Source organism: Trachypithecus francoisi, unplaced genomic scaffold (assembly GCF_009764315.1).
Source record: "Trachypithecus francoisi isolate TF-2019V2 unplaced genomic scaffold, Tfra_2.0 Lachesis_group7, whole genome shotgun sequence".
NCBI classification, from domain to species: Eukaryota; Metazoa; Chordata; class Mammalia; order Primates; family Cercopithecidae; genus Trachypithecus; species Trachypithecus francoisi.
The window spans coordinates 88,271,782-88,291,248 of record NW_022681472.1 but is presented as its reverse complement, the minus strand read 5'-3'; the positions used below and the strand labels follow the sequence as shown (position 1 = coordinate 88,291,248).

The window sequence follows — 19,467 nt, the reverse complement described above, 5'->3', positions numbered from 1 at the left end:
CTTTTCTACCACTCAGGTGGGACTATGCCACCTGGGGCCTGCTCTTGATGGATCCCCACTTTTTGTGTCACTGTTTGCCCAGCATTCTCTCCTTTTAAAGGAGCAAAGTCCTTGTTTCCCCAGCACCCAGCACAGGGCCTGGTGCATAACAGATGCTCATAAACATTTGTTGAATGGAAACAGCAGCCTGGGATTGAAACCTTAGAAAGATATAGTTGGTGTTACCCACGAATTGCCTTGGATTCACAAATTAGAGTCAACAATGCTTCATTGCATGTAGATACTTTATTGAAGGTAAGTGGCTAATTTAGAGAAAAAGACCATATTGGGCAGCCTTGGGTGGAGATTTTGGGGAGCTCAGGGGCTGGTCACTTGCTGTAGCTCTTAGAGCCTGGTTCCTGGAGGCTTAGGAGATCTTCTCTCAGCCCAGATCCAGCCGTCAACTCTTCTTCTTCACTTTCTGCCGACTGCCCACCCTTGGCTCCATCTGAAACAGAGGGGCAAGGAAGGTTGGTCCAAGCCAGATTAGGACTTCTCTTCTCTGGTCCCTTCCTTTTGGTCCAAAGAGACCCCAGCCTCCAGTGGGCATTTCTTGCTAATGCCCTTTAGAGGGACCTTTCCCCTGGCTGAGGTGCCAGATTCATCTCCTGGCTATAGGGACATGCTAAGGGTGTGATGGTACTTGGGTTCATTGTCAGCAGACAGACACTTGGCCTTGGAAGCTAAAAGCAGAGTTGAAAATCTAAACTGTATGCTGGACAAGATCCCTTCCCTGTTTAACGGCCCACTCCCATTTCTCTGTACCTGAAAAACTCCTGTCATTCTAAAAACCACAGCCCAAGTATCACCTCTCCCGGGGACCCTTCCCAGAACCTCCGGGGAGGAGTGAGTCCTCCTTCCTCTGGGTTCCCACTCACTCAGGCACAGGTTTCCATTATGGCCCCAGGAAAGCCGAGGGCCACCCCCTGGGTTGTGTCACCCAAACCCGCTATTCCAAAGCTTCCCAAGGGCATTGTGTTTACTCTCTATTCCCAGTGCCTTCGTTATGATTTATTTTCTCTCCTTAACATCTCTGCAACAGGAAGAGGTAGAAATGTCCACTTTTCCCCTGGCTAGATTTACTTCCCCAAGATTTTCTATTTAGGCCTTCAAGGGATGTGAGGATGAGGTTCAAGACACTCCCTTCTCTTCCCATACCAATGTTCTAGGCTGGAAGCCTTGATATTGGTTCACCACTCTATCCTCAACAGACCTTCTCTTCTAGTCACTGCCCTCTTCCTGTGCCTCTCTTGCCTCTCCTTCCAGGCCTACATCAGAACAGGAGACCCTTGGCAATGTGGAGCTCCCCAGACCATGAATAACTCATGGGAAGGGGCTGTGCCATTGGCACTGGTGACCCCTTGGCTCCAATGCACGCAGCACAGGTCTCATGCAGCAAGCACAGCAGATGCTGAGGTCAACACCCAGCCTCCTCTACATGTCCCAGGGCTTTGCTACCTGCAGATGCCTTCAGAGATGAGATGTACTTGGACCAGAAGGAGCAATCAGCTTTCTTCAGGCCCTGTCGATTGGGGAGCAGTGCACTGAACTCCTTGTAGTTCTCTCCGCCAGCATGGGGTACAAAGTCAGGCCAGGGGGTTGCAAAGGTGGGTACTTTCCGTGAGAACTCATAAGGGTAGTTGGGATTTCTAGGAAAATGAAAAGAAAGAAATATCCATGAGGGAAATTTGTCTTTCCTTTCATCACCTGAATTACTTCCCACTTGCACTTGGTATCTGAAGGACAATTCATGTATCTGTAGGTGTCAAGGCTGCATGTGAAGCCCCCAGATCTGGCTTCTGGAGTTGTGATCTTGACTATGGCACTGCAAAGCTAGGCCATTTCTGGGAGAGGAAAGGTGTTGACCTGGTAGCAATATCCAGGACCTAGTGCTGCCCTTCTGTCTTTGTGAATGTTCAGGAGATCACTGTGCTCTTCTCTTTCTCAAAGTCCTCAGATCTAGACATCATAGTTAGCGTTTGGAATGTCCTTGTTTGTCCAAGGCATGGGCAGGAGGGTGAATCTGCAGGCCAGCTGCCCAAACTTGCTACCCAGGCCCATCTTCCAGCATGTCCTGCCATGTAGCCCAAACACCAGCCCTGCAACCACCTGATGTTTCTCAGATAAGGTGTTTCCTCTCATCCCTGCTGCATTTGCCCAGACCTCCTTTCCTGGAAGTGTCTTCTCCTTTGCTTAAACATTCTACTTATCCCCCAACGCCAGCTTAAATGTGACTTCCTCAGTGAAATATTTTCTAAAACCCTAATTAGAAGAAATGTGTTTTTCTGCTCAACTCCCACAACAAACTGTATAAAGCTTTATTTTCTCCTTTGAATTATGGTTCATTTTTATGTTTTCAGACTATCAGTAGTTGGTAGCTGGGTCATGACTTTTGCACCTTTTTATCTTTCCGGGGAACCTAGCACAGTTCTAGGTAATCAATTCACATCAGTTAAAAAGATAAAAGGAAACAGGTAAACTACCATGAAGAGGAAAGAGCAGAAAACAATTCTGCAGGTGGGGACAGCGAGTATACTCCATTAGACTGGAGTAGAGGCAGATGAGGAAGAGGAAGAGCCTCAAGGTGAATAATGGAGGGTCCTGAGCATTTCAACTTAAGCTGAAAATCCAAGGCACTGGTATCCCCCTCTGTGGAGAAAGAGTGGCTCTCCTCTAAGTGGTTTGCCCTCCAGGGGACATTCGACATGTCTGGTTCTCAAAACTGGGCCTAGGTGGGCACCACTGGCATCTCGTGGGCATCTAGAGGTCAAGGATGCTTTAAACATCTACAGTGCGGAAGACAGAGCCAAGCTTTATCCAGCCTCCAATGTCAATGGCACTAAGGTTGAGAAACCCTGATCTGGAGTCATCAAATGTAGCTGGTATAATTAGAGCTTTTCTTCATGAAGATTAATGTATGCAAAAGCAGTTTTGGCTAGGAGAGGGTGACTGAGACAAGGAGGCCGGTGGCTGGTGATTAGAATGTCTAGGGAGAAAAGGATGAGTCCATCGATGCAAATTGGGCCTTTGCATTCTGCTTGAAGGAAGGGGGAGGAAAAGCACAGTGACAGAATTCTGAACAAGTGGCCCCAAATTACCCTGATTTGATGAAGTGGGAAAAGTACTGCATGATTTTCAGCGACAGGCTCTTCTCCTCCAGAGAAAACTGCCCCTCGTAGGCTGGGTAGAAGGGAAGCCCAAAGGCAAACTGAACATCCGCCAGCAACTCCAGGCTGAGAAAACAGAGGAAACGCAGCAGCAAAAGGTCAAGAAAAAGTAAACTACTCAAAAACACAAACAAACAAAAAACCAATATTTCTTCCAAAACCAAGACTTTCCCTTTTTTACATCATATTTAAGGATCCTGTTTGGTGCTCAGTTGAGTGGAGATTTGGCTTGTCCTAAATTAAATCCAGTGACCCATTGGGGGCAGATCCATGGCAGGTCTATTGGCTAAAGTGAGACCAACACTGAACACTTAAGTCTCTGGAAATAATGCCTGTGAGAAACATCCCAACACAATGATTTTTGGATCATATTCTAACCATGATACTTATGGTATCACTGGATATTGATGTTCTTGTAGTCACTGAAAAAGCAATAATGAAAGTAGCTTGTATTTGAGCCCAATCCCTGCACTAGCCCTTGTTCATATACAACTCACGCTCTTATGACTCTTCAAGGATGACATTTATCCATGAAGCCAACCCCAGCACAGTACCTGGCAAATAGCAGTTGTTCAATAAATACATGCTAGACTGGATTAAATATCTAGGAAGCAGCAGCCAGGTGGGAATAATGACCTGGAAGCCAGTCCATTGGTGTGAATGGCCCGGGCTGGAGCTGGTGCTTAGGAGCCTGGTATATGGGCCCTGGAGTGAGCATTGGGAACCAGGGAGGGTGATAGAGTGGAAAAGCCAGAAAGGATTTCACCACTGCATAGTAAAGAATCGGGCTTTGCCTAAAGAGAGGTCTGGACTTTGCCCTCAACTTCTGGAAGGTGAGTCATACCTGTTAGGAGGAGGGAAGAGGCTGGCCACACTGGATCTTAGGGTGGATATGGTCCTACCTGACAGTCTGAGGGTGGGGACTGGCCATGCCAGAAAGAACAACCATGTGATTTAGTGTGGGAGCTTTGGGTTTCATGGTATCAGGCAACCTGTAAACTGAGAGGAATCACATGGCAATCGATCAATCAATCAATCATGCCTATGTAATGGAACTCCAATAAATCTCTGAACACCAATGCTGGGGTGAGCCTCAGTGCAGAGGGTGATATGTCCTGACTCCACAGGGAGGGGACAACGGAGCTTCAAACTTGGAACCCTCCTGGGCTCTGTGCCTCTCTTCCATGGGCCAATTTTAATCTGTGTCCTTTCCCTGTAATAAATCATTGTGGTGAGTGTCACAGCTTTTAGTGAATTCTGAGTCTTTCCAGTGAATTATCCAGCCTATGGGTGGTTTGGGGAACCCCTGAATTTTCAGCTGGCATCAGAGGGAGGGTGGCCTTGTGTGTAGATCATGCCCTCTAACCTTGTCATCGGCCCCATCTTATAGCAAAAGCCAGCCTCTAATTTTACAGACCAGGAAAATAAGGTCTCAAGCAGTTTCCTGACTTGCCCAGAGACACACAGTAAGTGAACAGCAGAGTCAGATCAAAGCTGAGGTTTCCAGAATGCATGATGCTAAAAAAAAAAAAAAAGCACCAGGGCCCCAGGGCTCCTATGCCTGGGTCCCGGCTCTTTCACCTTCAAGCTGAGTGATATCTGGCAAATTTCTTGGCCTCCTTGATTCCCTACTTCCTCATCTATGAAATGGGTGTATAACTCCTGTATCAGTCTGTTTTCACACTACTATAAAGAAATATCTGAGACTGGGTAATTTATAATGGAAAGAGGTTTAATTGACTCACAGTAACACATGGCTGAGGGGCCTCAGGAAACTTACCATCATGGCAGAAGGTGAGGGGGAAGAAGCACCTTCTTCGCAAAGCGGCAGGAGAGAGAAGAGAGCAGGGGAAACCACCATTTACAAAACCATCAGATCTCATGAGAACTCACTCATTATCACTAGAATATCATGACTGTTCTCATGATCCAATCACCTCCCTCTGGGTTCTTGTAATTATAACTGTGGGGATTACGTGTGAGATGAGATTTGAGTGGGGACACAGAGCCAAACCATATCAACTCCCTACCTCGTAGTGCTGCTGTGAAGATCAAAATAAAATGGTATATGGAGGAGGTATTTAAAAGGGAAGTAAAATGTGGTCCAGTTCTTTCTCACCACATCAGTTCACCTCCTGATGTAATCAACTGTCTTTAAGTTCCTGGCACCAGCTCTGACCCAGCAGTTCTCATCCATGCTGGTATACTGGGCAGAGGTAGCCAGCAGACAGATGTTCTGGGAAATCACTAGAATGCAGTGGCTCCCAGATAAAGGGCAATTTGTGCAGAGGTGAAATTCTATGAAGTGCAACGATTTGTGGATAGACAGTTTGACTCTGGCTAAGACTCAGAGAGATTTATTGTGATTATCCAAGAGGCTGGGGAAAGGGCCCCTCTAGCTCAGGGCTTTGAAGCAGAACACTTCAAGCAAAGAAAGCACCTTCTTATTGCCCCTCTCCTTCTCAGGCTGGGGACTGTGGTGACAGCAGAGGTTCAGGGGTCCTTCCCTAACACTGAGGCCTGAGGGCTGGAGAGCCAGTATTCCTACTCTGGCCATAAGAATGATCACCAGGCATACATGGGACTGGCAGCAGGCCATAGAAAAACAGACATAAACTCATCACTCAGCTGAGACTCAGCTCTGAAACTTACAGCTTGTGTAACTTTGGAGGCGTCTTTTGACTTTTCTATGCATCGGTTTCCTCTACATAAAATACCAGATAGAATAAGCTATTGCATGTGGAAGCTCTGTCTAAAAGAAGTGTTTTTACAAATGCCTACTATTATTATGATGAGGTTATTGTGTGTTAGTATTGGGCCACTGCACTGTAAGGTGTCATCAAAGCAGTATGAAACCACGAGGACATACAGCATGATTAGGAAGGGAATAAGTCACAGAGCGCAGCATCTCTTTGCAACTGTTCTCACATATCAGGGCCTTCTTAGAGAAGGAAGAAGGTTTCCTGTTTTTGAGAGGGGAGCAGGAAGTGGCGAGTGTCACTGAAATTTGTAGGATCCTGGGACCCAAAGAGCTAAGTCCCTTGGGCAATGTCAGCAATAACTGTGAGAAGCCCAGAAAAGAGTCGCAGATTCCGCAGTGGCCAAGGTGGCCTGTTTTGCAGCCAGCTCTACCCAGTGTCTGCTTATAGCCACCAATTCCAGAGCACCTGGGCTGTGCCAGGCGCCATGGTAGACCTTTGGCAGCTGTGATCTTCAACATTCAAGGGCTACTGGAAAAGTGAATGTTATCATCCACATACTTTCCAGGTGATAGATGAAGGCTCAGAAAGAGAAAATGACATGCCTGAGACACGGGACAGCCAGGGCTCAAACCCGAGTCTCCCAGGCCCCCAATCCCCTGCTCTGTGTAGTCTACTTGTGCAGAGGGGACTGAGGACCATTTAAAAGTAATCGCAATGGAAGTTGTTAGGAAAAGGATCACAAAACAAAAAATGCCAGGCAGAGAGAAGTTGTCATTACAATGACAATAGAAATAATCTCTCACATAAACCCAAAATTGGTAGTTTACAAATGGCATTCACCCTTGTTATGGCACCCACCCTGTGAATAGGTTTGATTACTCCTTTCAACAGTGGAGGAAGCATGGGCTCAAAGAGGCCATTTTCTTGCCGAGGCCCCGTAACTGTTTAGTGGTGACACCAGGACTGAAGCCTCCGTCTGCAGATTTCACGGTCTGCTGTCCCTTTGTGTCTTGTGTGGGTTTTCTCATGGCCTCGTTGCTGGTCTTACTGAAGCTGTCTTGTTTCTCAATCACCACACTTCCTCTGCGGTGGCCACAGAGAAGCCAGGAGGCCCAGGGTTAATAGGGGCCCCCCTCCTCTTTCTTCCTCCAGTGATGTCTGGCCGATTTTCTCCCCGTTAGGGCTTAGTCCTTCTCCTCACTGTGGGATGAAAGGTTCAACAGCCTGTTTCTCAGGAGGCCCTTCCGGAAAACTGGCTGTATTTAGTTCTCTATTGCTGCCTTAAGAAATTACCACAGACTCAGTGGCTTAAAACAACACAAATTACTATCTGACAGCATCTAGAGTTCAGAAATCCAGGATGGGTCTTAGTGGACTAAAATCAAAGGGTGCGTGGGCTGCGTTCCTTCTGAAAGTTTTGGGGAGAATACTTCTCTTGACCATTCAGGTTTGTGGCAGGATTCAGTTCCTTGAGGTAGAGGACCCAGGTCCCCGTTTTCCTGCTGGCTACAAACTGAGGGCCATTCCGTCACTAGAGGCTGTTGATCAGAACCGCCCTTCTCCATCCTCAGAGCGGTTGAGTCCTTCTTATGCTGCATTTCTTTGGAACACTCCTCTGCTTAGAGTACTTATGTGATTAAATCGAGCCTACCAGGATAAGCTCCTATCTCAAGGTCTTGAACCTTAATCACACCTGCAAAGTTCCTTTGCCATGGAAGGTAACATATTCACAGGTTTCAGGGTTTAGGACTTGGACATTTTGGGGGGGAGCATAACTGCTACCACAATAGCCTGATCTACTGTTTCCTCCAGAGGAAGCTGCATTCCAAGTGTTCTAGTGAACAGAAATAAATTTTCAAGGCCAGAGTGCTCTGTTGAAACCCCAGCTCAGTCACTGACTAGTGTGCAATCTTGGACAAGCTGTCTAATGTCTCCGGGTCTCAGTGTCCTCCTCTGTAAAATCGTGACACAATTATGATTATCCTGAACGAAGTTTAGCAATAAAATATTTTTAATCTCTCTGACCCAGTTTCTGGCTCATATACTCATTTCCTTTTTGATTAACTGAGAGAGATATCTGAAAGCTTAAGAGTGGGAGTCTTTAACTTGTGGGAGGCTGAGGAGGTCCCATTGTAGGGTTTTGGAGAGCCACAAGTTCCCTAAAATTACACATAAAATGCTGTGAAGTGTATGGGTGCATCTTTTTTGAGAAATGTGTCATATCCTCCATCACATTCTCAAGAAAGTCATGCGCTGATAAATATTTAATAATCAGCTGGGCGTGATGGCTTTATGGCTATAATCCCAGGACTTTGGGAGGCCAAGGCAGGTGGATTGCTTGAGCTCAGGAGTTCAAGACCAGCTTGGGCAACATGACAAAATCCCATCTTTATAAAAAATACAAAAATTAGCTGGACGTGGTGCTGTGTGCCTATAGTCGCAGCTGCTTGGGGGTCTGAGGCAGGAGGATCACTTGAGCCCAGGAGGTCGAGGCTGCAGTGAGCCACAATTGATTGATCGTACCACTGCACTCCAGCCTGGGTGACAAAGTGATACTCTGTTTCAAAAACAGAAAAACGTTTAATAATCCACTCTCTAGGGGAAAGGAAATCTTACGTGTGATATTCGCCAATTTTTACAGTGTAAATACTCCTACCTTAGCCAATTTCAAAATGATGTCATTGAGTATGATGCTGGGAAGCAATGTGTACCACTGGCTCTCATGAACTTGCATGAGCCGGCTCCAGGCCACCAGTGTCTGCGACCTTAGAAAGGCCACAGAGCACTGCTTTGGGGGAAAGGTCTGGCATTCCAGCCCACCCCATCTGTTTAATTTGAGAGCCTGTTGTGTATGAGGATTTCTGCTTTGTTTTTCCTTAACAGAGTTGATCTTTATCAGGATGCAGGAGTTATTTTGAGCAGTTTAAGGGACATCTGGAGGAGGCACAAACAGTGGAGTCTCTGAAGCGGGAATCTGGGATCTGAGGACCAAGTCCTCGGCGAATCTGGGCACTGGTTGGGGATTCTGGGACCCTCTGGAGGAAGAAAAGGGGATTTGGATTCAGCAGCAGCAACAGAGGAAGACCTGGAAAAACATGCCAGGGTCTGACAAGGTAAAAGGAGAGACTCAACTGAGTGTCCCTGGTGCTCGCAGACTAGGGGTAAGCAGTTCATGTGTGCTGATTGGCTTCTTTGCTCTGTGCTGTGTCTGATCACTGATAAATCATGGGCCCAAACCCGTGGCAGCTGTGTCAGTATATGGTCAGCCTGGAGGCATTTAGCTGTCACTTGTCTTCTGCTGTTTTTGGTAATCACACTGCAGTGGAACTTGCCCCTCATCTGACAGCTGCTCATCCTATGCCCAGGCCAGATCTCAATCTTCTCCTTGTCACCTCCGAGGGGCAGATTTTGGGCCTGGGAAAGCTACCTGCCCAAGCTGGGCAAGCTCTGTTCAAGTCCCACTTTCACTGCTGAATCTCTGAGCCTTGGTTTTCCTATCAGTAAAATGGGTCGATCATCTCCATTCGGCCACCCAGGTGGTATTACTGGATTCTCATAGATCGAGTGGGTGTAATTTCCTTTAAAAACTATAAGTTGCCATCCAAGGAAGAGTTAAGGTGGCTGAAGTTGATAAAGTTACATTTACGCAGACTGTGGAAAGAACTGACCAGCCACAGAGCTCGGCGGATGACTGTGTGTGTGTGTGTGCTTTTGTGTTTCAGTTTCAGGATTTGAATGCCGTCCAGTGAGGACGGTGGCAAATTAGAAAAGGAGTGTCGGGACTAAGACCCTACTTGGCCCACAGTTGCCGAATGCCTACTGTGCAGTGCCCTCTGGATGGATGCTGAGGCTCAAAAGGTGGACATTCTGTTGAGGAGCTCACATTCTAACAGGAAAGTGCGACCAACCACTGCTTTTCAAAAATAAAATGTTGTGTGTTGTACGATAGAAAGGTAGGTATCTATCAAGTGATAGAATTACTTACCAAGTACCATAAGAAGAGAGAGAAATGAAATGCCATTTATTCCAGGCAAGAAAATGCAGAAGAGTTCATGGAAAGTGAGAGAGAGCAAGCTGCGGTGGACTTGTGCTTGGACAGATGAGTAGGGTTAGTGAGTGGACGAGGTGAGGAAGGGCACGTGGGTAGCAACTCAGCACTTGTGCCATCATGGAGCAGGATCTGTGCTCTGTATGGAGCAAGGAATGACAAGGGGTGTGGCTGAGCACAAGGTGAGCCAGGCAGGTGGGGGCTGGTGCAGGTGGCAGAAAACAGTCCTCAAGGTACTGGCCTCACAGGTCCTGCTGAGAAGTGCAATTGGAACTTTTTCTAGCCCAGAAAAATCCAAAGTCTGAAAACTACTAAACTGCATGCTTGCTAAGGTCCACTGGGCTCTCATTCTTTGAAAGCTGTGGCAGCCTAGACCAGAAGAATTGATGGTCATGTTTTAAAGGGGCGGGGAACCCTGGAGGTTTCTTAGCAAATGAGTTGTAAGTTGCATTTCTTTTGGAAGGATTACTAGAGGTGTGTGGGAAGAAAGACCAGAACTGAGAGATCCTAGGGTCACTGCAACTGTCCAGGAAAGACAGAACCTTTTCACATAATGTCCCCAAGCTTACCTGTCTGCCATACTGCTCATCATTAATCCTGCTGGTGAGGACCTGCAGGGAGGCTAAGCCTGCATCCTAGCGAGTCAAAAGCCTCATTTCAGAGATGATCCATGGTGCAAGTTCCTGACTTCAGCTCGGCTTCCAGGATCAGAAGCCATAGTCCATGAAGGTTTGGGTTTATCAGGAAACAGAATGATGGAGGTACATCCATCCAAAGAGATGCACCTGGCAGTGGATTCAGCTGGGGAGGTGGGCTGAGCCTGGGTTCCCCTTATGATGAGGTGAGGGTGTGAGGAAGGATCTCCCTTGACAGAAATAAGACACTGTTTTGCACGGCAGAAGCCACTCTGCTGATAATGGTGTGAAGAGGTTTGTGCTAGAGATGGCACAGCACGGATGGGCATTACTGCCCATCTGAATGGACTGATTTGAGAGCCTGTGCTTGCAGGGATTTCAGTCCCTTCTGTTCTGTCTGCCTGCAGGAAGTCTGTTGACCTCATCCCCATAAAATATACTCCCTTTTTTATCCCCAGCCAGCATCTCTCGATAGCTTCCTCCAAAGGAAATTAGGGAACAGGGAGGAATGAAAGTCCCTTTGCTTCCCAGGATTTTTTTTTTTTTGAGAAGCTGACGAAGTGTTAAGTAACTTGTGACTAGACGCTTGTAAGTGTGCCTCTCTTTGGGCAAATCTAATATGCAAAAGTTCAGATTCTGCATGTGAATTAATCAGGAAGTAATTATTTGCTTTACAAATGGCTTGTGCTTTACAAGAGAATTTGCTATGCAATCCCTTAAAAATAAGCTCCCTAAGGCACACTAAATAGTGTAGTCCCACCCCAGGCCCCAAAGGAGATATTTGCAGTAGGCCCCTAACTTCCTAAAGCTCAGCAGAGCGGTATGATATATTGTTTCACAGTAGAGTCAAAGCTTTCAACTAACTTGCTAGATTAACCTGAACATTTTATTCCCTCCATAAAGTATGACAACTGTTGCCCAGAAAAAGATGAACTTTCCAGGCCCCAAACATGCATTCTCACTAACTGTGTTGTGTGCTTACCAAGACCCAACTGTTTAAGTCATTGTATTTGTCATTGTGATTTTATATTTAATTGAATTTATTGAATACCATGCAGATACTCCACTTTCATGGATCCCAGACTGGAAATAATAGATCATGCACTACGTTTATGGTTTTGCAAGAAGTCCAAAGGCAGAACTCCAAACAGCATTTTCCAGCTTAACCCTCTGATCCTACACCAAAAGAATGGCCAGGGGATGCAGATTTATGTGTTTAAAGTTAAAATACAATATTTAAGGCATCACACCTATCTTATGCATTTTTCACAAGTTCTCTTTTTAATCGACTTTTCTGAGTAACTGACCATCACATTAGATAACAGGGTTGATACTGTACATTCTATTATTTTTTAAAAAGATAATTGATGCTTCAGTGAGCCATTCTGGATATGAATGAAAAGACCATTGTGCATTATATATGTTTTCTTAAAAATCTACAACGCCTTCTCATCACATTCAGCTAAAATACTATCTCTCTGCTAGCCACAGCTTACAAACTCCTATGTGAACTATAAGACCCATTTTTTTTTCCCCTCTGCACCTTCAACCACTCTCCTCTTCTTCAACAGGCTCCAATTCAAGTGCCACAATTTAAGCGTCCTAGCACACACTCAGCCTCATGATGAATTTCCATGGAAACTATGAACTCCACAGCTGGCCCGGCCCCCAGGTATCTTAAGATGAGAGGCTTCCACATCCTCTCTGAAGTGGCTACAGCTCCTCATGCAATGTCTGGTTTGCAGAAACCAGAAACCATTTCAGTTGTGGTTGCTTTCTTCCAAGGACCTGTTGATCTCCAATTTGGATTCTTCCAGCATAATACATGAAGCAGTATTAGTAATGGTCCAGTTCCCTGGCCTTCTTCTTTATCCTCAAATATGCCAAGTCCTTTCCCACCTTAGGGCCTTGGCCTTTCGTGATCTTTCTTTTGGGATTTCTCACTTCTACATGAGGATCACAAACCTTCTTATTTCTCAGTTCTCAGCTCCAATGTCACCTTTACACAAGGTTCTTTTCTTATTACTGACCACGGCACCCTAGTAGATCTCCTTCCTAGTGCTGTTGTCTGAACACATGCTGCATATTGATGTGTGTATTGTCTATTCTTTACACACTATTCCTAGATACCCATCAGCCCCACCCACAACTACAGTCTTTGTCCCAAGAGGCAGCTCTTCTCTGCCTTGCAGGTTTCTCATTTCTAGGACCTGGAAGGGGATCTGCAGCATAGACGGCGTTAGGTAAATTTCTGTCAAATCAATGTTGAAGAAGATATATAGTGCAAACCCTATTATGTCAAGGAGTTGGAGTGATCGGTTTCAGAAAATGATTTATTTTCATCTACACTGGGAAATAATCCCACAGGATGTAGCCAGGCTGATGGATTCAGTTCAATAATCTATCCACTTCATATTTCCTTTGGTTTGTTAATTCCAACAAACTCACCAAGACAGTCAACTGAAAAGATAATATTTTGAATCTGGAATGTTAAAAGCCTCTGGAATGCACAGTAGTGTCTCGAATGCAAGTGTAGTGGTGCACAAAATGCCTTGAGCCTAGAATTTACAGCTTTGTTTTCCAGGGTTGGGACAACTTATCAAGGAGGAACATTATTGCCTCGTTAGTCATTTTGAATGTTTTGTTTTTTTCTCTCAGAGACTTAGTTTTCCTAAAAGGAAAATAACCCTAGCTACCCAACATTGAACATCTGCAATGAGCCAGATGTTTAATGTACATGATCTTGAATATTCATACTGTGAAGTAGATATAGCTATACCTATTTTACAGGTGAGGAAATTGAGGTAAAGGGATTTGTTTAAATGCAAACAGCTAATAAATGGTAGATATGGGATTAGAACTCTAGTTGATTTATTCTCAAAGGATGTGCTGTTTCACTAGATTGGGTTGCCTCTGCCAAAATGAAAGACCAGTCTAACATTCTCTATGAAGCGTGAGTAGATGTTTAATCCCAAGAGCCATACTCTTCCATTCAAAGAAAAGTCAAATGTGGTCTTATTGAAACATCTTCCACACCACCGGGATGTAGGAATGACATCCCAGCACCCTGGAGGCCAAGGCCTTCAGAAGAAAGACCCAGCACACAATTCAAGTGCCATAGCGCACACTCAGCCTTATGATGAATTTCCACAGAAACCATGAACTCCACAGCTGGCCCAGCCCCCAGGCATCTTAAGATGAGAGGCTTCCACATCCTCTCTGAAGTGGCTACAGTTCCTCATGCAATATCTGGTACCAGAAACCACTTCAGTTGTGGTTGCTTTCTTCCAAGGACCTGGTGATCTCCAATTTGGATTCTTCCAGCATAATACATGAAGCAGCATTAGTAATGCTTACCTAATCAGTGTTCACTCTCTGCCAGGCAGTTAGGCCCACAGGCGAGGCTGTTTGTGTGCCTTGTCTTCCTTAGTCCTGACACACTTCACAGTAAGCATAAGTACTATTACTAGCTTCACTGCATAGATGAGGAAACCAACACTTAAAGAAGCACACAGAAAGTGGCAGAGCCCTCGAAAGACAGGAAACAGCAGAGAACAAACTGGTGCTCTCTTCTACACTTGCTGGGGCCCAGAGCACAGACCAGGGCTGGGAGTGCCAGTCCCCAAACCTGGCCACAGGGTCTGAGTCCGTTGCTCATGAGCAGCAGAAGACACAGATGGGGCTCTTTCTGGGAATGATAGCTGGACCTTTAAAGGCCAGCATGTCCTTTGAAAGGGGCTGTTTAGAGAGGAGGACATCACGGTGAGTCAAAGAGATGGAAATACCAGAGACGGGCAGGGAGGGAAGGGTCCCAGCAGAATAAGCAGGTGGCACCTTGAGAGGTACCTGGGCAAGTGACAGGAGGCATTAGAGAGAACGCAGGAGGCATTAGAGAGAATGCCCAGGCCCTCAGACCTGGGAGAGACAACAGGCCAGAGCCCCTCTGCATGTGAACCTGGAGGCTTGCCGGCCTTCTAGGTCAGCTTTGTTACAAAGAATCACTGAAGCCACCCCTGTTTCTCTGGCACACTCCATCTGCTTGAGGGGGTTCCATGGGGCCAGGGACAGCATCTTGGCAAGGGCCATCCTGCATTGATTCGGGGGCAGTGTGTGGGAGAGGGGTTGCTGTTTCCTTTCAGGTACTGTTAGTAATAACTTTAGTTCTAATAGATTCCAGCAGTAGTTCTCGACCAGCAAGGATTGTGTCCCCAGGGAACATCAGACAATGTCTGGAGGCATCTGTGGTTGGCACAGCTTAGAGGGACTGGGGCTGCTGGTATCAGGTGGGTAGAAGCCAGGGGTGCTTCTAAACATCCTTCAATGCACAGCACAGCCTCCCACAACAAAGGGTTATCTGGCCTCAAATATCAACAGTGCCCAAGTTGAGAAGCCCCGGATTACAGGCCTCACTGGCAACCCCACTTCCTCAAACAGGGGCTCCAGGGACAGACCATGGGAGAAACTGGCTCAAAGCTTCGCCAGTGAGCAGAGATGAACAGGAGAAAGCTGGTGAGTTTTTTCTCTTATCAGCAACCTTAGAAATCAAAGCTGCCAGGTATTGTACACACAGACACACATACATGCATACACTCACACGCAGACACATTCAGACACACAACCCAGATGCCAGCTCTGGGCTAAACACCATGCAGGCAGTGTCCCCAAATTCTCCCATAGCCCTATGGAACAGGACCTGTTACTCTCTCCAGATATAGATGAGGCTACATGGAAGCTCAGAGAGGTTAAGTGACTTGCCCAAGGCCACACAGCTGGTATGTGGACTTGGCCATTGTAGGCACTCAATAAGATTTAGGATAAAGTGGGAGCAATTGAAAGAAAGCTGGAGAGAGGGCAGGGAACAGGGCACGGGTCCAGACTGCCACTCACTGGCTCAGGGACGGGGAAATAATCTGCTCACATCCCTGGGCTTTTGTTTCCTTACAAGTAAAATAAAGGAGCTAGACGGTCTCATCTTCTATATTCTATGATTCTTTGAATCTGAATCTGAATCTGAAACTGGAACCTTCTTCTCACACTAGAGATTTTGATTTCCCTGTCTCCTCTCCATCTGTTATACCTATTCTTTCCCCATAGAAGTTTGCCCTCAATTTCAGGAATGAAAATCTCATCTATAATCCAGGTGCACAGTAAGAAAACCACACTCTTCTGTGATCAGTTTACAATAGTCTATAAGAAAGCAATAATTCATTGTATTTTTTTCACTAGCTGTTGCCAGGAAAGCTAATATATGCTAACAGAAATGGAGGTATGAGACAGATGGCTGAAAATGTAACACACGTATATTTTAAGTATGTAGATTTGAGCCAGAAATAAAATGAGAGATGTGACAGCTCCAGGGCAGAGAGAGAGAGAGACAGAAAGAGAGATGTCTTTTTGGGACAATAAGATAAACTTGCCAAAAATCAAATGAGTTAGTTTCTGTGAGTCATTCATTGATTCAATTATCTACTACATAGATGGCACCATATGTGATGGTGACGGAGAGAGGAGACATCTACACAGGGGGTTGTCAAGAATGCATTCTGATGGCCAAGAAGAACAGAATATTCTTAGCACTATTTGCCTGTCTCTGTTTTATGTAAAATTAACGATTGTCACAACCTTTGGGATGGGTCCTATTATTATACCCATTTGCCACATGAAGAAATTGAGTCACCAAAGAGGTTACAGGACTTGCCTTAGGTCACTGAGCTGATAAGACTCAAGGATATGTTTTTTACCAAAATAGTAGATGCCAGCATCTCTGCTTTTGACCAGGGCATTATTCTGCCTCCACAAGAATAGGAATACTGCTATATAAAATGTTTCAGTGGATCTGCGTGTCTTTTTCCTCCAAAAGTGATAGAACTGAGAACTAAACGATGCCTTTAGGTGACTGGATCCAGCAGTTTTTCATACTTTCTAAATTGAATAACCTTGAAATGTTACTCAAAGCTCAGTCTGTGACGTAAGGAGAAAGGGGCTGGGAGGCTCAGACCTGCCCCCTCCTCACAGAGGCTCAGGATCCAGGCTCCCTAGAACCCAGTGAAGAATCAGTGCTTCAGACCTCTCCGGCCTCCCTACTCCCACTTCACAGGTGGCAAAACTGAGCCCCATGGAGCCTAAAAGCTAAAGTAGAAAGGACTCATTCCTGACCATCTATCCTTCAGTATGATTTCCTGAGACCTTACTAGGTCCTCATCTGTGCGAGGAGGGTCACTGGGCTCTGAGGTGCAGAGAGCCATGGAGCCATGGGAGGCAGTTATGAGGGTCTCTGCATGAACATGGCTTGGTTTCATGGGAGGTTCCCGGGGTCAGCGCAGTGGAGCCCTGTCTCTAGGGACATGAGGACATTACTCAGTAACAGAGAAACCCATGCTGGCCGTGGGAGACTGAGGTTGTGATTCCACTCTGTTAGGATTGCTCCTCTGAGGACCACCCCAATCCCAGGTCCAAAATAGACCACTTTGGACCGTTGCCACTCAAAAGCCTGCTTGGCAGACTCAGTTATTTTAGAGAAAGGCAATGTTATGGATTGAACTATGTCTCCCTCAAAAAGATATGTTGGGGTCTTTACCGCCAGTACCCCAGAATGGGACCTTATTTAGAGATAGGATCTTTACAGAGGTCATCAAGTAAAACTGAGGTCATTAGTGTTGGCCCTAACCAATATGGATGGTGGGGACATTGGGTCCAGAGGCTGACATGCACGAAGGAAGACTATGTGAAGAAATACCAGATGAAGAACACAGACATCTATGAGCCAAGAATCGCCTTCGGCCACCAGGGACTAAAAGAGAGGCTGGAACACATCCTTCCCTAAGGCCTACAGAGGTGCTCCTGTTGACACCTTGAATTCATCCTTGTGGCTTCCAGAACTTGAGACAATACATTTCTATTGCTCTAAGCTGCCCAGTTTTGGTGGCACTCCATTACAGCAGCCCATGAAAATGATCTGGGTAGGGTCCAAGCACTATTGATTCAGACAGCAATGATATGAATGCTTTCATTTTGTTTTGCTTTTATTGTTTTCACTCTCATGTAGAAGACTCATTTCTTATTTTTTGCCACTGTAAATTCTGGGGTCCAACAGTATGTGCATATTTGTAAGGCTTTTAATGAACTTGCTGTGGAAGAGTTACACCTTTCACTGTAATCTCTGCCTTACACGTGAGGAAGGCAGAGAATCAGACAAAAGAGTCGGATTGAGGGTCGATTCCTGAGATCCCTGGCAAGGAGGTCACTGCCAAGGCTGATTCTAGGAACCGTTTCCCATGCTGGGCCTCCCTCGCCATGGGTGGCCATAGACCACTGGATTAGGAGGGCACCTTCATCTCCGCCCAAACCACATGGCTCTCGTCATCATTCCTTTTCTCCCTAAATGCCTCCTTCCCGGAATCCTGGCCTGCCACTTATTTTTCTTCTTACAACCTGGAGGCAGTTGCTTGAATCTGTAGGTCAGGCTGAAATTATAGTTCTGAGCAGAGAGACTGCGTGTTGGAGTGAAAAGAGTTCTGAGGCTCAGAGAAGCCGCGGGTGGGTTGCTGCTCTCTAACTAACCAGCTGCTGGTCCTCGAGGGAATTGTGTTGAACTCCTTGAACCGCAGACTCGGCTATGCTCTGAATATTTACGTCCCTCCAGAATTCACAGGCTGAAATGGAATCCCCAGTGTGTTCGTATTAAGAGACAGGGCCTTTGGGGAGTAACTAGGTCATGAGGGTGGAGCCTTATGGATGGAGTTAGCGCTCTCATAAAAGAGACCTTAGGGAACATGTTTGTTCCTTTTGCCATGAGAGAATACAGAAAGAAGGCACCACCTGTGAAGCAGACAGCGAGCCCCCAACTAGACACCAAATCTTCCCATGCCTTGATCTTGGACTTCCAGTCTCCAGAACTGTGAGCAATAAGTTTATGCTGTTTATAAATTATCCAGGCTACGATATATTTACTATGGCAGGCTGTATAGACTAAGACACACTTCATATCTGTAAAACAGAGGTAATCATTTCAACCCTGCAGAGCTCACAAGGATTCTGGACATTTCTTTGTGGTGTGCTATAAAAACAGAAGAGTCTGTTTGGAGAAAGCAGGTGAGTGATAGGTGCTCTGGGGAAATGAGAACGCCTTGGGGACTGCATGAGTTTCCTGCAGCTGCTGTAGCAAATCATCATAAACGTACTGGTTCAAAACCATCAAAACTTTTTTTCTCTCATAGTTCTGAAGGCCAGAAGCCCAAAACCAGTCTGACTGAGCCAAAACCAAGGTGACAGCAGGGCCATACTCCCTCCCCGTGCTCTCCCAGTTTCTGGCTGCTACTGGCATTCCTTCCCTGTGGCCACATCACTCCAGTCTCTGACTCTGCAGTCACATTGCCTCTCTCTTCTGTAGACAGCACTTCTCCCTCTGGCTCTCACCTATAGGAATACTTATGATTGGATTCAGGGCCCTCCCAGGGTAATCCAGGAGTATCTCCCCATGCCAACATCCTTAACTAAATCACATCTGCCCAGGTTCTGTTTCCTTATAAGGTAATATTCCAGTTCCAGGGATTGGGTCCTGATATCTTTTGGGGGCCACTATTCAGCTAAGGTATTTTACTGTGGCAGCTCAAATAGACTGAGACACATTTCCTCTGTAAAATCGAGGTGACCATTTCAACTCTGCAAAATTGGGCTCTGAACTTTTTTTGTGGAGTGCTTTAAAAATGCAAGGGTCTGGGCCAGGTGCGGTGGCTCATGCCTATAATCCCAGCACTCTGAGAAGCCGAGGTGGGTCAATTACTTGAGGTCAAGAATTCGAGACCAGCCTGGCCAACATGGTGAAACCCCATCTCTACTAAAAATACAAAAATTAGCTGGGAGTCATGGTGTATGCC

General features: G+C 46.1%; 1 protein-coding gene across 1 annotated transcript in view; it reads right to left on the bottom strand.

Moving 5' to 3' along the window:
• Positions 1 to 272: 272 nt before the first annotated feature.
• The window catches only part of TG (thyroglobulin), a 273,793-nt gene continuing 254,598 nt past the window's right edge, over positions 273 to 19,467 (bottom strand). The window contains exons 46-48 of the mRNA XM_033202283.1: positions 3,138 to 3,272; positions 1,498 to 1,688; positions 273 to 487 (exon numbers count right to left, since the gene is read on the bottom strand). Coding sequence (XP_033058174.1) covers positions 369 to 487; positions 1,498 to 1,688; positions 3,138 to 3,272 — 445 coding nt within the window. The 3' untranslated portion in view covers positions 273 to 368. The remainder of the gene's footprint in view (positions 488 to 1,497; positions 1,689 to 3,137; positions 3,273 to 19,467) is intronic.